Below are 22,316 nucleotides of genomic sequence, written 5' to 3'. Positions count from 1 at the left end.
AAGAGGCGAAAGCATTGCTTTGTTGACTTGTCTATCCGAGTGGGGACTGTACAGCACAAGAATGTGTTCAACCTAACCAGAATTTCGGCACAGTGTTTTCCACAAGTCTGAATGCTTCAGGCCAGATGACCATGCCAATCAGCAAAAGAAGCACAATCCAAACAAGAATATAAATCTTTTCATGCATTATTTATTGACATTTGTATCATCAATATGTACATGTTAATATGAAGCAAGTGTAAGCCAAAAACAGGGCCACAGGCAGAGGAAGCCGGGAACAGCAGAGACAATTGGTGAACACATTTCTTTGAACTAACAAAATTTTTCAACGGATCAAAAGCAAGAAAAGTAAACATTTTTTATAGTTAAGGTGCTCATGGGCCGGGCACTCTGAAGTGTTCATCCCTTCATGATTTGAATTAGCAGGGAATATTCAGTATGGCAACACTTTTGACAATAGAAAGCTCTTCTTACCAATGCTGGCCAATGCTGCTCTTAACCAATCATTTGCCAATAATGCCAAACCTGTTTTCAAATCCAAAGCACTACAAGAAAATATTTACAAAAACCTGGAATACAAAAAGAACAGCATTTGAAATAGAAGATATTGAGCAAATTAAATACGAATTACTGGTGATGACCCTCGATATATGCCAGCAATTACACCAAGTACCGACAGTAGCTCACGCCAAATTGAAATTGTGAGCCACAAGTTACTAAAGAAAGTTCTGTTCTATTCTAAACATCATAAGTGGTTCATTGATCTGCAGATGAAAAGGCCAGTCCCTTGAAATATGAGTAGGGCCAAGCTTAATAGTTGGGGTCTATATCTGAACAATGATACAGGCAGTACCATTATTTCCAAGAGAGTATAGGCAATTGATTTAAAAAAACTAAACTAAATGCATTACTAGTTTAAAACTTAAGCCTGTCCAAAGTAAGTCTGCAGGAAAAAACCCACAGAACACCACAGCAACCACACTGAGCTGCAAGAGTTGTACATGTGCACACTGGCAAGCCCGACAAGCCATGCCAACATGTCCTCGACCAATCCCTCATCGTAGAGATGGAGAAAAGCACAACGTTTGTGTGATCTGCCTTCTCCTACATTGCACTGCATCATGTTTTTCCAATGACAAAGTTCAAGTTGTAGTTCAAGCTTTGTGCACTGTTACTTTGGGCAAAACGTACAAATTATGATTTGAAATAAATACACCTATTTCATCCTGAAAGGTGACACAGAGAAAATATTTATCAATAATTTGAGACGACATACATTGCTGTACATCACCAACTAGTCTTCTATGAAAAATAGCACTTCGCTAATCGCAGTATTTACAGGTTGTTTACACAACATAATGTATGTACACAACAACGCAGAACCAGACTAACCCACTCAGGTTTGAAGACACCATATCATTAAATATTCAAGGGTCACAGGAGGAAAATGAATCTCCGCATTAAAATTGGCTGGAAAGTTAGTTCTTTGGCTTGCCCCTCAACTATGTGAGGGGTGTTTTGTGATCAAACACGGGAACTTGTCATTGCCTCGGGAAAAGTTTCTGGAGTAACTTTTCAACCAACAACATTTTGCTCAGCTCGACTTCTGACCCTTGAAAACATGCATCAGCTAATTACAAATGGTCATCATTTTCAACAAACCTGACTGGATCAGCTTCAAGCCGCTAACATTTAATCAGTGCATAAAATACCAGCAAGTAATAAATTCTTGAAAGAAATCCATTGTCTTTGTATACCCGTGAGTCTCAGGCAGTTGCTCGCCCATCATTACAACCAACAGACTGCTGTTACATCAAGCCCACTCGTCTACCTTTGATGCTCTTAGTTGAGTGACACGTCTGCTATCAGCACATCCTGGCAGGATCAGGAGATCCCCTCTAGTTTGTCAAGCAAGAGTGTAAAAACCTTCACAGGCGAGCTTTTATCTTTCACATTCTGGTCTTAGCAGGCATCATTCCCACATGGCTCAAAATATACGAACGTTTCAGACTGAAGATCTACCCCTACAAATGAACCATCTCAATGCAGGTCCTGCCACTGGACTTTTTTTAAAGTAAACAAGTCTAAAAAAACCTTTGTGAATCACACACACAGAAGCATTTCTTGACATGAATCACAATAATGAGGCCGGCAGCAAAATAAAATCATGAAAAATCCCAGAGAAGATTCAGGCTCAATCAGCTGTGGTGCATCACTAAAGCAAAATCGCTCCTAAGTAATCACTGTCCACCCAAAGTTGGAAATTCAAAAATCCAACTGAATACTTTTGTCTTCTAAAGCTCACAGACAGTCAAGTTCAACATTACTGATCAACCATCTCACTACTCTTCCACAGGCTGCATCTTGATCCATTTATAAAGTCCGTCCCAATCAAAATGATCAATGAGGTCCATGCAACAGATAAGATTGAATCTGACCCTCATTATTTCAGAAGAATCCTGCTCAGATTATCAGATGGCACGGCATTCACCTTGGTGGTTCATAGATCTTGCAAGCCATTTGGAGAACGTTTCAGTTCGATGTTTAACCATCAGATAGCAGCACTGACAATACAAGCAGGGACCTCGAATGAACATAACCATACATGTACTCCAACCAATCACTGTACTATCTTTCTGAAGCTGAAGGATCTATGAACCAAGTAAAATGAATGCGGGCCAGACAACCAACATTTTTTGTTCACAGTCATATCACGAGTGTCTGATCACGAGTCCCCACCGACTTGCTTGATTAGATCATCACAGATTGCTGTTAATTCCTTATTTTCTTTGATCTGAAACGGAGATGAAGGGAGAATCAGCTTTCATGGTTCCAATGTAAGTAAACCGATCTACGAATGAAACAGACACAGACCATTCTTCACATGACGCTTATGGAGGCAGCCCTAGTGACAATTGCCTCAATTCCACAGAGACTTGCTCTCTAGTCCAAAATCACAATAAACTCTAGCGTAACCTGTGTCGTCATTAGAGTCACAATATTCAGACAGAGACTCTGCACACATTCAAATTCATTTGCGCCAGAACTTATAGGAGCTACTTCTTGATTTCCCCGCCCATATCTTCTCTGTTTTGGTTTGCTACACACCTTCTGTTCCAGCGACGTCTCCAGACTTGTCACAGCCAGTTCACTCCTCTTGGCCGCTGCCTGCAGTCGTGCTATCTCACTGTTCTTTGTCTTCGTTATCTTCTCCATTTCCTCGTTAGCACTGCAAATGAAACTCTCATTAGTCTAGTTCAAAATCACATGTCACCAACACAATTTTACAGTTCCTTGATGTCAGAGCTAAAAGAATCTGTGTACTGATGACCACGCACACTTACATTTGATCATCTTATGACTTTAGAAAGAAATCATCCTTGAGTGTCCAGTTCCTACTGTTACGACTCCAGCCATCTGGTGGAGTTACGTCAGAACCTCCCGTACCTTTGTAACTTATCTTCAGCATGCTGCTTCAGGGTGGCATAACGCTGCTCATGCTTCTTCACTTTCGCCTGATAATCTGTCACACACTTCTTCAATGTCTCTTCGTTCTTCTTAAATGACTCGACTGCCTCCTTTAACTTATTATTCCGGCGTAGCAGATCAGCGAATGCTGATTCCATCGACTGGAGGTCCTCCACCGCCTGGTTACGTTCTCGCACTAGATCGGTCATCGACGTCTGGCTGTTTTTTTCGACGTGTTCCTTGTCAGCTGAAAGTAGAGAAGTCCAATCAACATTGGCTGGTAGCAGCGATGGAACAAAAGCCATGTTAAACAGACAAAATATAGTACAGCCAGGGCCCTGTCGCTAGGTGATGATAACAGTCCTACGCGACAGAAAAAGCTAACTTTAGAAGGACTTGAAAACCAAGCTTAAACAGCCTACAGGTAAAATCTGTTCAAGGGAATGAGCGAATGAGGGGGGGACTCCTCTGTCTGGCAAATAGTTCTGCCTGTCTGGGGGCTGCACAGTGATGACGAGAACCTGCTGGTCTTGCCAGTACACTTACAGATCACCTGAGAGATGGTCTTCTCATATTCTGTCACAATCTTCTGCATATCGGTGAACGACGTCTTGAGCTTTTCGTTGGCGGCCTTGAGCTCCTTGACTTCACTGTTGAGCTTCTTTTTCTCCCTGTCGAAGTCGCGCTCCTTGGCCAGGAGCCGAGCCTGGAAGTCCATGTCCAACTGCTTCTTCAGCTCGATCCATTCGTACTCGGAATACTTCAGCACCTTATGAGGTAGGACAGAAAAAGAGAGGACTGACAACACTACTATTCAAAGAGTGCCCTCATATTCAGTCCAGATAGCAGCAGAACACAGAAGTTAGAACTTTTTGTTGAGCGAGGCACTTCTGGTGTCGTGAGGTAGAGGTCGAGTATGATTTCTGGCCAGACAACTAAATCGTAGTTTCCCAACTGGTTGTGACCTTGTTGTGCATGCACTGTGTCACGACCACTTCACACCAGGAAGCCTTTAACAAGAATGGATGTTTCTCCAGTAAACCACAACCGTACTTACCTCAACTAACCCATCATTAGAAGCTGATCCTATCGGCTCTTGTCGGGTGGGGGACGCACCCTCTGCACATCCACTATCAGTCGGCTGCGAGTAAAGAAAAAACACACTGAGACCAAGACGAAGTTCTCAACATTGTTTAAAATGTCCAAACGAGGCTTCAGGAGGTAGGTCTGTGGAGGTTTATTCACAGAGATTTTCATGTCAAGAGAGATATTATGGACTGGATAACATCTTTTGGACCAAGCGGATTAGCTTTTTCTGAAGGTGCTGAACAGGACAAACCTCTGCGGATAAGGCTATGGTATAAAGTGTGACAACCTACATGTATAACTGATTTCATTTGTATCTCCAGCAGTGCTATGCCTGCCTTGTAATATTTTCATGCTGACACAATGCACTACAGTTCGCAACAACTGACCAAGAGTTTGACTTTACTATCAACACCATGCCAACATGTCCCTTTCCACCTGCCACACTACAATCTATGTACTTCACCTAAAACAAGTCCCAACGAGTCAAAAGGGGACAGAAAGGAGTTGAGAAACTCAGGTGTATAACCCTTTGAACCCAGCACCTTTATCATGAATTTCAACTGTCACAGGTGTATCTGCTGGTTTGCACGTGTTTATTGTGGGTTCCAACACAACATCACTACTTAAGCTAGCGGAGGGACAAGATATGCCAGCTCCTTCCAGGCTCAAAAGGTCATGCCACCTAACTACTCCCAGCCCTCTTGGAATGCAACTCAACACAACAATATGCATACAGGGGGTCTAAGAGCAAAACGAAGTTTTGGAATCAGCAGAAGCACTGGAAAAGAAATTCAAAATGAGTACACTGATGAAATGCAGAAAAGTTGTAAAAATCGGAAGATGAAAAAACAAAGTTCATTCTTGGAATTGAATTGAAAGCTTGAATGTTGGAATGTTAACTTGTGGTGCTGGGATTCATTGGACTTGAGAATGAGCTTTGGAGGTTAAGATTTTGCACCTAACCATGGCCAGTGTTTAATGCAGATCCTAATAATGGACACTATGCTGATAATGGTGTCCATATCGACTCACTCTGATTCGTAGCATTGTCACCTTGAACAGCCCTCAAGTGATGATACGTTGGAGCTTTTAGACAGGGAACCACAACATCCTGGCGTGACCGATCTCTCCAAGTGTGTCAGAGCAACAGAATGACTGTGAATCAGCCGCCATGACAGCAGGTCAGTTGGCAAACAGGACATCAGGAACCAGAACTCCAAGCAATCCTTCAAAATCGAAAGCAGCCCACATGGATCACCATCACATGTTCAAGTCTTTGGTAACAACACTTGTGGAGCAGCAGACATTGCCCAGGTTATTTCCTCTTGTGTAAACGTCAATCGAGATAGATCAATACCAGGAATAGTGTTCGGGTGATAGCAACAAGCAAAGATTGATTTTGCCAAAACTGACAGATCGATCTGACACTCTGGGGACGTCGCATTTAAATGAGGCCAAGATAAGAGAGTTCTACAGTTCTATTTGTCTTGTTATGTGGACTAGGCTTAAAACATCACTCTGCCTCTCGTAAACAGGATTCTTACAGTACGATCAAAGCAGACCTGGGGAATATTTCAAGTTCACAGCGTGCACATATCAGTCCACATTCGAAACAAATCATTCCACGATCCAGCTGTGCCAAACTAGCCACTAGCTAACACAACAAGAAGACAAACAACAGAATGCTGGTAACATGCTACGCTACCATGATATGTGGAGACAATTGTGTCGGGGAAGTTTCGATGTGGTATAAATGAAGGGTGAGAAACTGTGGTCAAGTCTAGAGGCGGGGACAGCCGGACTTTACAGTTTGCTCATTTGCAACCTCACAGCCCCATAGATCGACCTTGGACTGCAAAGAACAGCACTTCCGAGGTGACACTACAGCCAGCATGGGAAGGGCACCATGCGGTCACAAAGATGTTTTGATTGGGAAGATGAGCCAGCTTGATAGAAGAGAGCTGCAGTGGTGAGTTAGTTGTAGGTATTGTTGGGGCTGGTTTGACTGAAACAAGCTCTGTTTATTGCTTTGGCATGCTTCAGTTGGGTTGAACTGACATTTTAACTGCTTTCCCTACCAAACCAGGTGGAACCTTTGCTTTATAGAAAGTGACCAAGGAACTGGAGGAGACACACAATGGAGACAAATCAACCTGCACACTCAACAATATAAAAGGTGAATTGAACAATGCCAAAATAATCCTAAATCAACTAAAAGTTAAGGTAACCAACATAATCACAGACAATAGGCAAACCTGCCAATAATGGAAGGATTCAAATTAATCACAGCGGGGAAGGCGTGACCGAGAAAAGGTGAAAAGACCTCAACAACAATGGGGTAAAACAATGGAGCAAAAGCGGACCTTTCTGACTTGGATTAGTTACATTGGTCGTATTGTGTGGGTATGTTGAACGATTCACAAGATTTGTGCCAGTTCATATAGGGAATTTGGCGAGGTCAAGAAGTCAGTTTTTACTCCATGAAATTCTCCTCATGCATAACAACCATAACAACAGGGCTGCCACAATGAAAATATAGAATACCAACATATCTAAATAGAACCCTTGGAGGGGCTTTGACCACTCTTCCCTTACACCTACAGGTTACCCATAGTGTGCACTATCTTTTTCTCTTCCGATGAGGTACAATAATTGTGGCAGCCCTATCCTCACTACAAACTATCGAAAACAATAGAAACAGTGTGTTCAGCAGACGTCACGCCACGGTGCAAGCTCAGCACAGCCAGACCGAAAACAGCGAGTCCTACGTACATCCTGGTCATCAATACATAGGATCTCCTCATGATCGAACGCTAGCGGACTATCAGGTCGGCCATTTTCCTGCACCCACGCACACGAGAGGCATTCCAGGGAATCCTGGGATAGCACTGCCGAGTCTTCCAGCTCCGAGAAGCTGTTCAGATGCTCGACCCACATTTCAGGTACAAATTCCAACTCGCGGGACTGAGAGGGAAAAGAAAGTGTCAGAAGTTAGGGGGAGCTCTAGGTTGGACATCAATCTCCAATCTATTCGTATTAGCCGACTACTGCCATCGGGAGTCACTCTGTGGAATAGCCTCCCATGATCCCAGATCGTATCTATGTACACTTTATAACACAGAAATAATGATTATGTGCAACAGTCTAAATCTGCTTTGTGAAATGAACAATTCCTCTCTTCAATCTCAGTACACATTTACATCAACTGAAACAGATTTGGCCAAAGCAATTCATCAATTGATCAGGAAAACTTGAACTTTTTGAGGCATTTGTGGCAGAGGAATAGAGAGGTGAGGAAGTTTTTCTCTCTCAAAACTATGCCCCCCCACTGAACTATTGCCGACCATGCCAAAACTCAGGGCCTTACATTCAGTCTGCGGCCACAAGTGCCCCTACTCTGACTGTCGGATTTAAGCACACTGCAGCAGCCAATGAATGGTGGGTGAAGCAAATTCATCTCAAAGTCAAGCAGAAGAAAAAGTTGTGTTGCTAAAAAAGGGAGGAATTTAGACATGAAGTGGTTCTTTAGGTTTGCTCTCAGTCTTAATTAACTTGGCTGTGCGAAAAATGAATTACAAGCTGAACACAAAGCTTCACGATCATGTCTGATCCGCAGCACTTTGATACAGCTCGTCGGAGCTTTCATTCAAGTTATTCTGCCGCTTTTACAGCTGCGAATTAATCAATGGCACCACATTATAGTCACACTGGCCACCTTTTGGCTGCCAATACCACACATCTAGGGAATAATGGTTTTTGTGTATGTCACACATTCAAAGCCATGCATGTCAACATGCCTCGTCATGAATCTTACCTGTTCCGGACTGCAGGTGAACAGTTTGTCAACATCGCGATACTCCTTATCCTTGGCCTGTGACTGCTCGAGGACCCTCGACGCCGGATGTTTGCTGAGGCGGGAAATCGCTTTGCTGGGCGGAGGCGTGTTCATGAGGAGAAGGTCATCATTCCTGCAAGGACAAACAAGTCAAACAGGTTGACTTTCTGTACTCAACTGCACTATGAATGTCTCCAGCACAGGCAATAATCAAGTAGCATATTCCAGAAGAAAACACACCCTCCAAGCAGGAATATCATATTGATCGGAATCTCTGTACTCCAAGCAGTATATAGTTAACCAAGAGATCAATAACACCAATTGTAATCAGCCAAGACACCATGGTCATTCTCTCGACAATACAAATGGGGTTTTTTTTAGGTCAAAACAGAGTTCTGCAACTGTACATTTATGCAACGACTTGCTGGGTGTGAATAATCATAACACACAGGGTCGCACAGTTCTCCAAACAACTCCGGTATAAATTTTTTATAATCTTTGGAGGTCGTTTAGATGATTTAACCAGGAGCCACATGGATAGCATGTTGTATGCATTGGCTAACAGTTGATGGACAACTTACACTTCACTTGAGGCTACATTTGTCACTGCAGGATTTACGGCAGGTTTCTGGGCTGGTTTAACGCTCTCGACACCTGAAATCATGACATGTACTTGCATAAGCAACAGGTTACCAGAGTCAACAAGTAACAGAAATTGCTCTGTTGAAGTTCTCTTCAAGATTTCAGACTGAAATCACCATAAATATCAGAACTTATAACCAAAGATGCCAAGGTATGAAGTGAAAGCTGAATCTAGTACCCTACTTACACACATCCACATGAACTTTTCTCACAAGACAAATCTAGTCCTGCCCAGCTCATATTGCAGACTATGTCAGTGCCAGGCCTGTATTCCCTATGCCAACAGACACAGGCCTTTCAATTCATATCGAATCGTGGACACATTTTCAACTTGATTTCACTTGTATGATAGACCATGTCCAGGAATAAACAGCCTAGAAATACCATTCAAGCATATGAACTGGTCTTTCACTCGGCCACAATACAAATGAAATTGTAAGTCACTGGATTAAACCAGTGTTTATTCAGCCAAGGCACACGTCTGCACAGTATGTTTTCATAAGCCCAATAAGATCATCGCCAGACGAGCTGTTTTCTTGAGGGCAAGCTCGAACAGAGAGCACAGTCTTTACCACAACGCGATCACGTCACCTGTCATAGCATTCAGCTTCATACCCAATATGTCACAGAATATGCTTCCAGTTCATGCATTGCTACATCAAATGCTTCTTACCAGCTCCCCGTGACTTGACCAGCGGATCAAACTTCACGTAGAGTGATTGTCTCGATAGTAATGAATCTTTGTCCTCATCTTGATTACTGCCAAACTTCTCTAGCATATCCCATGCTCGCGAATCATTGAACACTGAAACGACAGAGATGAAACAGACTTTGAAAACACTTCTCACGAAAATGTTTATTTTCAGCGGTGGTAAATCTGTCAAGGTGATACCTGTAAAATGACAAGGCCTCCTGAACCTAACAACTTGAGTGGACTGATATCATGCCCTCTCTCAGGTCACATCTACACGTCACACAATAAATAAACCGTTCCGTTATGTATTGCTTGATCAATTCAGCATCACTCGAGTTGCCATGGTAACATGGTTGCCAAGATGAGTCACCAGCAACATTGGGTCATGACTGAGGTATGGAAGGTGAAAGTCGAAGATATAACCTTCACTCATGAAATGCATGCAATAGACTGAGGGAACAGGGATCGCTTGCTCTGTAGAGAATCCCTTTCTTTCATTGGCCAGATGGAATTGAAACATTCCCTGCCGCAGGCTCAATGCAAATCAGATGCAGCTAAAGGTCGTAGCTACCAGACTGACTGTTGCAGCTTGAATTCCCTGATGGTTTAAAGTCACTCCCTGTAATAAAAACTGACCCCTTGTAACCCCTTTACATTGACTTCTCCTAGTTTGTTAGCCACGAGTGAGGCCAAGTCTGAAACAGACAGAGACATATAAACTCAAGAAAACAAAGGGTCTTCACTGAGGCACAGCTCATATCACACTTTCATATACACTAGACATGTCATTTTCTGCACTTCCTTACACGTAATGTGGACCTCATCACAACACTTCATGGTGGGGTATCATGTGAACTAGGGTGGTCTAGTTCACGTTATCCAGCAGTGTCAAATGTAAAATCACAGATACATCATATGCCACAAGTGTTTCATACAATCATCAAATCATATTGAGAGTGATTAACCATGTTGACAGGCAACGGCAGAATATACCAGACCATGTCTAGAGTCCATGAGGCATTAGATCTTGATCAAGCCTAAGGACTGAGCCCCACCTGCTTGAGGGGATTACATGATCAATCAAAACACACCAAATCACATACCTCCAGTATAGAGAACAATGTAATATTGCCTGATGAATTGAAAGTATCACAGTCGTGCTGAAACGCCACCTCAGTTATCCTGATCGTGATTTTCCTGAGACGGAACTGATGACTACAACATCACAGAATATATCTGAGGATTCACACATAATAAATCTGCCGTCACTTCACGACGATACAATCCTCCAAACGATATTTCACATCACATCACTGACGTTTACATGTTCCACACACATAGAATACGCAACAATGTATGGTTCCGTCTCCAGTATACACTCGATGCCAATTGGAGTGGATGGCAATCAATACTTCACCCGCAAGGCCAGCCTCGCTTTCATACATTGATTAATCCCCGGGTTGATTATCTCATGAGAATCTTAATGAGATGTAATCCGAGGCTTCAGGGGAGATGATTCCTGGTGAGGGAGGAAAACGTGATGAACAGGTGGTCCCAGTTATAGTCAGCCCAATGTAATATAGGATAACCTATGCTAATGCAGGATAACCTATGCTATGCAGGATATCCTATGCTAATTCATAGTATTATTTTTGACTTTTGAGCGGCTAAATCATTGTCAAGAGTATTGAACAAGACCAAATGGCCAACTCGGCACATAGGTCGACCTGGCTGTGGCCAAGAAACTCAAGGCAACACGCAAGGACATGCCAGAGGAGCAGTTTACCTTGTATTTGAAGTGGTAGGGTATGGCCAAATACAGAGAGTCGATGGCAAACTGTGTGCTCAAACTCGCATGATTCAAGTTAGCCTGTTAGTGGCAGAAGGAAGGAGAATCCCACTGCTGCATGCTTTGGCAGGAAACATCAACCTGGCCAATTACTTCAACACTAAACTTTTCAAGCTCAACACCTCAGTCCAACCATACCTTCTCTGATGAATGATATGAGAGCCATTAAGCTCAGAGTAATCACAACAAGTGACTCACTAACTAGCTGCTTCATGGCAATACACCGTAAAGCGATAGCCTAATAAGCTAGCTACACAATCTGACAGGGTTTTTGCAATGATGCTGCAATAGTTAGTGAGGAGATATCATATCAACTGTGATGAATCAGTTACTAACCTGAAGAGGATCCAACCTGAGCCAAGGGCGACATTACCCCAACTGACATTTCAGGTTTCAGAGATTAGGAGCTGTGTTCCAGGCGTTCTCAATGAAAGAGAAGCAGGTAGGTCTCGGACTTCAATAATAATGCAATGTATAATCCAGATCTTAAAACAGCTACTCCAGCCAAACTCAACCAAGTTTAGACCACGGCAGAGTATCTATCAAGAAAGCAACCAGAGAAATACTGTGTTCCAATCCAATGAAAATAATCACACTGCATCATGATACGGGAACTTCCCAAAGTGAGTTTAAGACGTCTTCAAATATCAGGAGGCCCTACCTTCAGGAGGAATTCCCACACATTGGGAGTATTTCCACAGAAACCATGAGCTGAATGTGAAGTTGTGTGGATCGAGTTCCACGGATGACTGTAGCATGATCCGGGAATATCACAAGGCTTCAGAATCCCATCATCCGCTATCCGCAGACAGCCACCTGGATGAGAGCAGCCGTTAAAGGGGAAATGATAGTCTTTACTACTGAATGATCTTAACCACAAAGATACTTTGACCAGGAACAATGACCTCCCCAATGCTCAGGGCTGCACACATCTTTCTTTTCTGGTCTTGTTGTCGATTTGACAAGAAAACAGTATGCTATGACTTTCAGTGATGTCACAGGGCACGTGGATTTGCCAACGTTGTCCCCTCCCAAGCCATGGCACTACCGCAGTATTTCATCTTGGCAAACAACTGAACTCAGTCACAACCCCCTTCCTCTCCAAAGATGACACCACTTGCTCATCATCCATTTCCCCTTTAACAGTTACCACAGACCACCAGGTGTAGTGCTTCAAACGCAAGGTGTAGCAGTGATTAATCATGGCGAGATAAAAACATATGACCAACCATGCTCATTTGGCTGCTTTATCCCAAACTTGATTGGAGATTTTCAAATGAGGCCGGTCAATGTCATACGTGTCCATGTCTTGGAGCGTGATGGGATGCAGTCCAAGAGTGAAGTCAGAAAGCGTCCTTTTAGAATGAACAAACACAGTCACAATGAAGAGTGAGAAAACGTCCAGTCCCCAGACATGAATGATGACTGTTTGCCAAGCAATGGCAGATGCTGCCATCTATCAGATTGTCACACAACTAGAAAGCCAGAGCCATCAACTGCAGCACTGACTAGATGTTCACCGTGACTTACGAGATCACCAGACGCTGTCTGTTGGTCAAATACCAACATGCTTGCTAAGATCACCAGACGCTGCCTGTTGGTCAAATACCAACATGCTTGCTAAGATCACCAGACGCTGTCTGTTGGTCAAATACCAACATGCTTGCTAAGATCACCAGACGCTGTCTGTTGGTCAAATACCAACATGCTTGCTAAGATCACCAGACGCTGTCTGTTGGTCAAATACCAACATGCTTGCTAAGATCACCAGACGCTGTCTGTTGGTCAAATACCAACATGCTTGCTAAGATCACCAGACGCTGTCTGTTGGTCAAATACCAACATGCTTGCTAAGATCACCAGACGCTGTCTGTTGGTCAAATACCAACATGCTTGCTAAGAGTACTAAGATCACCAGACGCTGTCTGTTGGTCAAATACCAACATGCTTGCTAAGATCACCAGACGCTGCCTGTTGGTCAAATACCAACATGCTTGCTAACTCTTTCACTCCATTAGGAGATCAATGCATACTTTCATCAGATATTGCCTCCCGACCTGGGGGCACTATCAATTACAACATTTTCTATGTTGAGGAGTCAGCAAGGCTGCTTGTGCCAACAGTGCCTACCTTAATGCCTTCAGTTCACCTCAGTGGTATCCTCCTCTACAGCCTTTACGATGTCAAGCAAGAACATAGAAAGAGCCACAAAGGACGCTTGGCAGATTACTGGAGGAATTTAGAAAGTCCACAACATACCCGGGCAAGTACTGACAGAGCAAATTAAGCATGCAAATCAAATACTACCAATATCCTCGCCAGATAAACGTCTTGGTGAACAAACAGTAGGGAATAATTCATGAATAATGCATTGTGTTGGATGCATAATGGTTTATAACTGTTGAGTTTATGAGCCATGTGCTACACCGCTATTTAAGCTGTATGATAATTTAGCAAAAAGGTCAATAACTCAACAAGTGCTGAGCAAAATTACAGTTTGCAAAAGTGCTTTTTATGATGTTCAATGTGAATTCTTGCCTTTTTAAAGATTTTCAATCATACACATATGAAGCAGCATCCAGAAATGTGTTGGTATGAGACATTGCTGATTATTGTCTTAAAGCTGGTGTGAAGCTAAAGACAGCATCATCAGAAGAGTGATCTTGACTGTTTTACTCGAGTTATGTCGGTTAGGATTATGACTACCTTGAATATATCTAGCAACCAGGCCCAGTTAGTCATGTTTTTATGTCGTAAATGGTCACCAAAGACAAAGAGACAATTCTACTTACCCATTATTTGGTGGAGATCCCTCATGTTAGTCAACTCCAGTGAACCAGCACCAACAAGAGATAGAGTATGACTGGACTCAAGAAACAAATGACGAGTAAGATAACGCAAGGTACTTGGGACATGGTCCGCGTTATCAACGATTGGTCGCAGATTCCCTAGTGGAGGGGACATGAACTAATCCACTTGGGAGAAGAGAGATGTATAGTACTGCATTGGTCAATGCACTGTTATTTCGGAATTCATCGTGTCCAATTGGGAGGTTGGAACGCGTGCTGCTCAGTTTACAGCCTAACCCGACCCGTTATGTAAGTATCCTCACCAGTCACAGCATCACATCACAGCTAGACTTCCACATGCACGGCCATCCAAGTTTTCCAACAATCCAAAATATTCTTCCAAGTTTCTCCACTGTACACATCAGTATTCCTGGTGCATTGTAGTGACAAGATAGTCAACAGATGTGGGGAAAGAGCAATGAACTTGCTGATTACCAAACTTCAACGACGTCGATGTCAAACGAGCAGTAAACAACTTGTTTCATTGTTTTATCTGCTAATTTTCGCGCTGCCGGCTCGGAAAAAGAAAGACGACATGCATCCTCAAGTGGGATACAACACCTAACAGAGTAGGTAAGCCAGGTTCTATCAGTCTCCTCTGCAAGATGTTACCAGTCAGAGATCACTAACCTATTGTTCTCTCACGTATTCATATAATCAGGTGATGAGTCAATTATTGAATTCCTCCAACGATTGAGAGCATTACATTTCAACCCCAAACACCTGTTGCACAGGCACATCTAACAAATAGAGAATGGGAATCTTCCCATTACTCTTGAAAACCTCGGCCCAACATGTAGCATGTCAAGCACTTAGGAAGGGAGTGGAGACACCTCCCAAACCAGGACAAGACTCCACAACATGGAACCCAACGTCAGCAGTTCTTGCCACTGCTCAGAAGCTTTGGCAACTGCAGAACTCACGAACAACACCCAATGTCCTCTACTCCCAGAACACATAACCATGTGGTAATGCACTGCCCCTTATTTTCCCTATGAAACCAAATTAGGCTGAATGCTGAAAGCCCACTGGAGGACGAGTAAACACTTTTTACGATCATCAGAGTTGCCAATTAACAATGTTAAGCATTTATGATCATGGCCCAGCACTGCTTCGTCACGAACTGTTATCAGGTTTGCAAAGATCGATGCGCTAGCTTTTTCCTCACCTCGACAAACAAGCGGACGAAAGTCAAGCATAGAAGAGGAAGTCTAGAGATTGGGAATGAGATGCTATCGCACTGATATATCACAGTAATACAGACTCACTTGGAACTGATGAATCTCGAGGGAAGAGCGGCGAATAATAATCACATGAAACACAGGGAAGGAAACAATGAGAAGCCAAACGGCCATTCACTTCCGTATGAACAGGCCACCTCTGATGGAGACTTGATCTTGCAACTCATTTGGATCAAGGTTGTTGATAATTGGTTGACTGGTGACCACTCATGTTGATACATGTACATGATGTAGGAACCTTTGGCAACTCCCTTAATACAGGGTGTACCGAACTCGAAGCTTGAAAGCACCTGGGTGAAACTATTCCAGTGCGCCTCAGGCAAAAAGGACATCCTCTTATCTCTCTGACTTCCCATTTCTGTCAATTTGGAGACATGATAAAACCTTATGCTAAAAGATGTGATAATTTTGCTCATTTCCGACGTCATGGATCATCATTGTGTTACCATAACAACACTTCACGAGTTATCTCTCAACTTTGATAAAAACAGACCCTCATAACATCGGATGGATGAGCAAACGGGACGTGACCAAACTTATAATAGTCATCAAGATTTGCAACTTCCAACAAAAAGATGGAATCCTCTTTAAATCGGATCAATAAAGAATATCCACAGAAGTTGAAAATAATCTGAGAGCAGTGAAGATTAGCTGAAGCAATGAAGAGAAAAGTCAGAGTGATTATAGAAAGTGGTCACATCCATAGGAATTAGACACAGAATGTGAAGAAAGGCAATCCAATGAATATAACACATGATTTTGAACACGGTTTGGAACACGATTTGGAACAATGGGAACTTTCCTGATGTGATGACCAACGTAGCTGGACTGCAACCACCACATCAGCACCTACTGAAGATTTGAACCCAATGCCACAAAACTATTTTCTCCACGGCCATTTAAGGCAAGAAGTCTGTTATCCAGTGTATGTGGAGTGTTGTATTCCCATATCGAAACTTCAGCCTACAGCACAGACTGTATTGAGCCTTCTGGGTTGGAGCTTCGTATATTATTAGAATAACAGCCATGTGTGAGAGATGTTGTAAACTTCACCATCACTCCAGAGTCGACCACTTTCCTCTGAGAGGCGTTGTGTCACTACTCCATCTCACCAAGCAACAAACACTCAACTTTACAGATCTACAAGTAGTCTTGAGCAAACATTTATGCCACTTTCTCACTGATGGCGTTGAGCAGAAGCTGGCTATTAACGACAATCTATCATACGGGGGCTCACTTCTACTTGGCATTGATTTGGAGTTTTATTACGAGTGAGGCGTGGAAAGTGTCAAGATATGGAAATGAATTGGCAAGGAAGAGAGACAACAGGGTCTGGTGTTTGCCTGTGCTTTGACTTTGTCTTTGAATACAAGTGCTTGTCCTCCCTTGGAGGCTGCACCAGGTTCAAGACTTGGTCACAATCTATTGGACTATTGAACCTGAAGGTGGCCAGCTTCCTCCAACACGAAGTCTGACCTGCTCAAGTACCACCAATACAGCACAAGACCAAGTTTTTCCTCGGGAGTAGAATAACCGATAATGAAACAAACACTTGTATTCATGTGCACATCACTCGAGGGGGATGTGAGGGAGGAGACTGACTGATCAACTTCATGACATAGGGACACACATGGAGAGACTGGTGAATCCTTCATCAACGAGACTTCGAGAGAATCACCAATTTGGATTTCGTGAACTGCATACCAGCATGTATTTCATATCAGGAGATGTACAGAAATCACCCAATCACAAAAGTCTGATATGTAACACAGCCTAATGATGGGATATCTTTTAACAACATGGATATCATCAGTAGGCCTGCACAGGCTTGGTGCATTGGTTTGAACTCAGCAGACTTTGTTTACCATTTTTCTTGAAAGTCATGTTTCAACTTCTCGTCTGACATACTGACCAAGTTTAACTACAGGAGAGCCACACTTGGAACAGCAGGGGACTAAAAGAAACCCATTTTCAACTTACTGCTATTGCCTGCACCAACGCGAGGGGGTAGATCCACTGGTATTTTTCCCGACATTTTGTATCACAATGTGTTTCAATGAGTACATCCAAATAATTTCACATACTACAACTCTGCACAGAAAACATGGCTACCATTCCATGTATGTACATGACATGTATGAGTGTGAGCGTCGGTCTGCAGTGAAGCACATGATTGACACATGTCACATTTCATCCAAAAGTCTTCATTTCCCACTCCTGATCACAACTGATCTGATTGCATAAGTCATGGTAGGGTCATTACATCATAGATTACACATGTTACACTTACATTTATGAACTGCATGCACTAACAACAATACCCTCAGGTATACTAAACATTCAACCTGTCACAATCACACATTTTCATGAGAAAGAGTCGTTGCACCAAAACAAAAGTGAGAAGCACAAAATGAAACTCTCCTTACCTTCGGTAGCTGGTCTGAACCCATCATCATCAAAGCCGAAATCATCTCTCCCATCCGTAGGACCCTCGGTCTCACCCTCCTTCTGATCTGCTAGCACCAAGGGGTCAAGGCCACTGTCAAGTCCAGGGAGACTCGGTTGGGCCGAGCTGCCGAACTCATCCTCGCTTGACGGGATTTCTCGCTGGTTTGAGCCGGAACGACTGGACGTATGGCTAGTGGGCGCCGACGGATTCTCACTGTCATTACCAGACTCTCGCTCAGTAGAAACTCTCGACTTTGGCTCAAAGATTTGTACCTCTTCGCTGGCATCCTGGGGTTGGGGATTCTTCTTTGGTTCAAAAATTACAATATCAGCACCATCATTGTCATTCTGGAAAAAAAAACCCAGATAACTTTCATCACAACCACTGCAACAAGCTGTTAGAATGGACATGTATGAGGACCTGCAAGAGTTTTCAAAACTGTTTTATGAACATTGACAAGTACGCACTATTTGACAAAATCACACACCTGATTGCTTGCTTAGGCCAAATGAGCTGGAACAACCTGTAAAACTAGTTGGCTAAGAAATACTCACATTTTTTGTAAATGCTGGCCTTGCAAATTTGGATTTCCTTGGAGCTACCTTTTTGGCTGAACCTGTCTTTTTCCTGAAAGAGAAAAGAACAAGTGTTAACCTTGCGGCATCTGACAACATCTGAAACTTGCCAAGTCATTCCAGATACAACCGACTAAACATAACTTGTTTTAAAAAGAATATCTGATCAGACACATTTGCAATCCTACCAGTGGTCTGCAAGGTTCAACTTCAAGGTGTGTTGCCTTCCTACATGTACCTGGAAAAGATACCTTCCAACAGCTTTATTATTGTAGGATCAGGAAACAAAACCAAACCATTAGTGGGTTTTAAGGTATTCGAGGCATTCCACAGGTGGCTCCAATTGTAAGATGTAATACGCGTCCAATCAGGAGAGAAATGTTCTAGGGTAGCCGGCATTCTCAGTTACCAAACATGCTGTTCACAGGAAACGAACATGCTTCTACAAGAATAGAGGCAAGCTGACGACAAGGTAATCAAAGTAAAGCTCAAAGTAAAGCTCAATCTTACTTTGAACTTGGTTTGGAAGGCTCTGGGGCGATGTCTGAACTGTCATCTGTAGCAGTCTGGAACGGCGTCTTATCACTGTCATTGTCGTTTATATCAGTCGTCGAGTGCGCTGGAGACACTGATGATACCCGCCTCAAGTCCATCAAAGGGTCAGTCACATCGACCTCATCATCAGAACCTGTTGGTGTGAGTGTGAACTTCTTTGGATTGGCATCATCGATGTCCAAGTTGGCTTTTGAAGATGGAGGAGAGTTCGGCACTTTGGACTTAGTTTGGAACGGATTCTCCTCATCTTTCGACACCAAAGGTGGAGGCGAGTTGCACATTTTGGTTTTCGTCTGAAATGGGTTTTCTTCTTCCTGAGCCACAGGAGGTGGAGAGTTCCTCATTTTTGAACTTGACTGGAATGGGTTCTCCTCTGTGTCCATAGGTTCCTCTATCTCCATGGGTTCTGCTATGGTTTTCGGAGGTGAAAAACCCATTTTTATTTTGGTTTTGGTGGCAAAAGGGTCAACATTTTCAAGGTCCATAGAGTCCAAAAAGTCCAAATTGTACGCCCCCTTTGTGATGGGGATTTGATTCTCATCTCCATCCATTGTCACAGATTCCGATTTCGCTCCCAAAAGATTAGTGTTAGGAGATGCTTTGGAGGGTATGACAGGTTTATCACACGACAGCAGCTTCTCCTCCGAGAGTGCAACTACAGGAGACGGCCCTGCAGTATGTTGGGTTTGGAGCTCAGATGCTTCTAAAGGTGTGATAGGGCTATCACACAACAGCAGCTTCTCCTCCGAGAGTGCAACTACAGGAGAAGGCCCTACAGTATGTTGGTTTTGCAGCTCAGATGCTTCTAAAGGTGTGATAGGGCTATCACACAAGGGGAGTGTCTCCTCCGAAATTGGCACAACAGGGGATGACTTCTCGAGGTACTGTTCATCAAGTTTGAACTCAGTCTTAGCGTCTTCAAAAGGTGTACTAGGGTGGACAGAAACTGGTAGTTCTTCCTCTGATAAGAGATTTTCACCTGGCGGTACGAAGACAGAGTTATCCAAGGGATTGGTGAGGACTTCAAAATTGCTGCAAAATAAGGTGAACAAAGATTCAGCAAATAATCAAGGTGGATTGTTTTCACTTCAAAAAGGCTCAAAAATATAACGTTCTAACACTCAAAATATCTTTTTGTTGTTCACCAAAACTTCTTTCCATCCAATGTGTGGAAGTCAATTTGACAACATGTATGGTCTGTCGTAATGCACAGGCAGTTGAAGGCTCCAGGAAACTCGGATTCATTGGAAACAGCACAACAGGATGTATGTCATGAGATACACTCCAACAAACCTGTATATATATGTACAGGAAACATGTTCTAACTGGTTCTTTCCTTAGGTCATTGGTTCTCATGTGTTCTGACGTGAGCTGATATAACAAAACTATTTGTAACTCTTCATCAACAGGCCACTAGGGAGAATGTTTGTTCACATCAAACACCATTAGACGGACATACCCTGTGACTGGCAGACTCCAGACTAGATCATCCAAGATCTGTTTGGCATAAACAAAATAATCGGTGTGATCCTGGCGTGTCAAGACAGATGTCCGTTCTATCCAGTTCTCGTCCTCGTCTAACACACGGATCAAGTCGTAGCGACCGGGGGAGACTTTTTTCGTCTTTGATGGTGTCTGGAAGGTGACCTGAAAACAAACACAAACAAACATGATCAACTGGGCAGCAAAACTTGATCATCTCCAGTCTACTGAACAAATCTTTGGTCACTCACTAAGTATTTCTGCTCTCACTGTGTAAAATCCAATCCCAACAGCCTGAAGCAATGCCATATTTACTCTGGATTCACAAACAGATTACAGCTTGAATGGTCAAGGTCTATTCCAGAGTACTGCTAGAGTTCGAGGGGAATAATCATAGCAGAAAACAATGTCGGAACCAAAGGTCACACCCCCAACTCAAATACAACCACAAAACAATCAAGCCCGCAATTCTGCCAACTGACCAGTAATAAGATTATGCACAGCAGCTGGCTATGTAGAATACAGTGAGAAGCCAGCGCACGTTGGCATTCTGAGCTTGATTGAATTGAAAAGGGAAGACAAAATCATTCACAGTGTCAGTACAGTATTTTGATCTGACATGACTGACACACGTTTCCCAGCATGCTCGAAGGACAATGAATGAATTTATACAGACCTTCAAATGTTTCTGCTCAGGTGAAAAGGCAATCAAGTTACTTCTTGTGGAATTTTTCAATATTGGTTTGACGGTCTGACGATTCTCAACTTCTAGTGGAGCCTTGAAGACGTTTTCATTTTCCTTGTTCATTCTCTAATTACTAGAAATATTAAAAGACGATATACAAATGAAATTCATGGCGATAACAGACCAGACCATCAAATCATCATTGTCCAATACGACCCTTCGCTCACAGATAGGGTATGACGATGGTACAGTTTGCACATAACTAAGATTGACGGTGTCTGTAATCATGACCTCTCCTTGCATGAATGCTTCATTGTCATTGACATTGCGCATCAAGCCATCATGATCATAATCATTGTGCACTGCACTGCACCCGAGGCACAATTTGCAAAAGCCGCCGCAGCCAGGGCCAGGCCAAGCAAAGAGGATTTTATATTTTGGGCCCCAATCCCTCTGCTCTGGGGCCGGGAGTCAACTCGACCACAGCACAACTTCCCCTGTGATCATGAAGTTGTTTGTGTACATCACCTGGCATACAGTGATACACACGAACTGCACTTAACACGGGTCCACGTACATTATGTACACGGGAGTGGCAATTTTTTTACACTTCCCGAGTTTTATGTGACCGCAACAAAGTTCAATTTTGGTAGTTTCTAAACCTATTCTGGGGTCGGATTTTGGTCGGCGTAAGGGATATTGCATATTTTATGTGGTAAACAGATCCTACCAGCGATATCAAGCTAATCTGGCTAGATATTAGCCAAGTAACTCGAAAAACACAATTTTGAAAAACACAGAGAATATTTGAAATGGCCATGACGGTTTTCGGCGGATAATGAAATGCGCATGCGCATCAACTCGGAAATGGTAATCGGGAATCCCGTGACGTCAGTCAGTTAG

The 22,316-nt window shown here is 43.1% G+C and overlaps 1 protein-coding gene across 2 annotated transcripts; it reads right to left on the bottom strand.

Annotated features, from left to right (window-relative positions):
* Window positions 1-170: 170 nt before the first annotated feature.
* Window positions 171-22,244, bottom strand: LOC135489478 (transforming acidic coiled-coil-containing protein 3-like). 2 transcript variants are annotated; one of them, XM_064774853.1, is made up of 15 exons: window positions 22,144-22,244; window positions 21,405-21,546; window positions 20,706-20,893; window positions 19,202-20,278; window positions 18,671-18,743; window positions 18,094-18,463; window positions 9,708-9,839; window positions 8,974-9,046; window positions 8,372-8,525; window positions 7,330-7,521; window positions 4,526-4,609; window positions 4,015-4,237; window positions 3,448-3,715; window positions 3,109-3,229; window positions 171-2,794 (listed from the first exon to the last, which is right to left on the bottom strand). In XM_064774853.1, the coding sequence occupies exons 2-15, from the start codon at window positions 21,534-21,536 to the stop codon at window positions 2,726-2,728; spliced, it is 3,156 nt and encodes a 1,051-aa protein (XP_064630923.1). In that variant the 5' UTR covers window positions 21,537-21,546; window positions 22,144-22,244; the 3' UTR covers window positions 171-2,725. The 2 variants fall into 2 exon arrangements, with proteins under 2 accessions (XP_064630923.1, XP_064630924.1); XM_064774854.1 differs by lacking the exon at window positions 7,330-7,521.
* Between the last annotated feature and the right edge of the window lie 72 nt (window positions 22,245-22,316).

This window comes from Lineus longissimus, chromosome 6 (assembly GCF_910592395.1).
Source record: "Lineus longissimus chromosome 6, tnLinLong1.2, whole genome shotgun sequence".
Taxonomy (NCBI): Eukaryota; Metazoa; Nemertea; class Pilidiophora; order Heteronemertea; family Lineidae; genus Lineus; species Lineus longissimus.
The sequence above is the reverse complement of the archived record's forward strand: the minus strand, read 5'-3'. Positions and strand labels throughout refer to the sequence as shown.

Coding starts and splice junctions, on each gene's coding strand:
- LOC135489478 (XM_064774853.1), bottom strand. CDS start 21,536: ATGAACAAGGAAAATGAAAACGTCTTCAAGGCTCCACTAGAAGTTGAG. Junction 18,744..19,201: donor CCTTCCAAACCAAGTTCAAA/GTAAGATTGAGC, acceptor TTTCTCTTTCAG/GAAAAAGACAGGTTCAGCCA. Junction 3,230..3,447: donor GCTGAAGATAAGTTACAAAG/GTACGGGAGGTT, acceptor TTTCATTTGCAG/TGCTAACGAGGAAATGGAGA.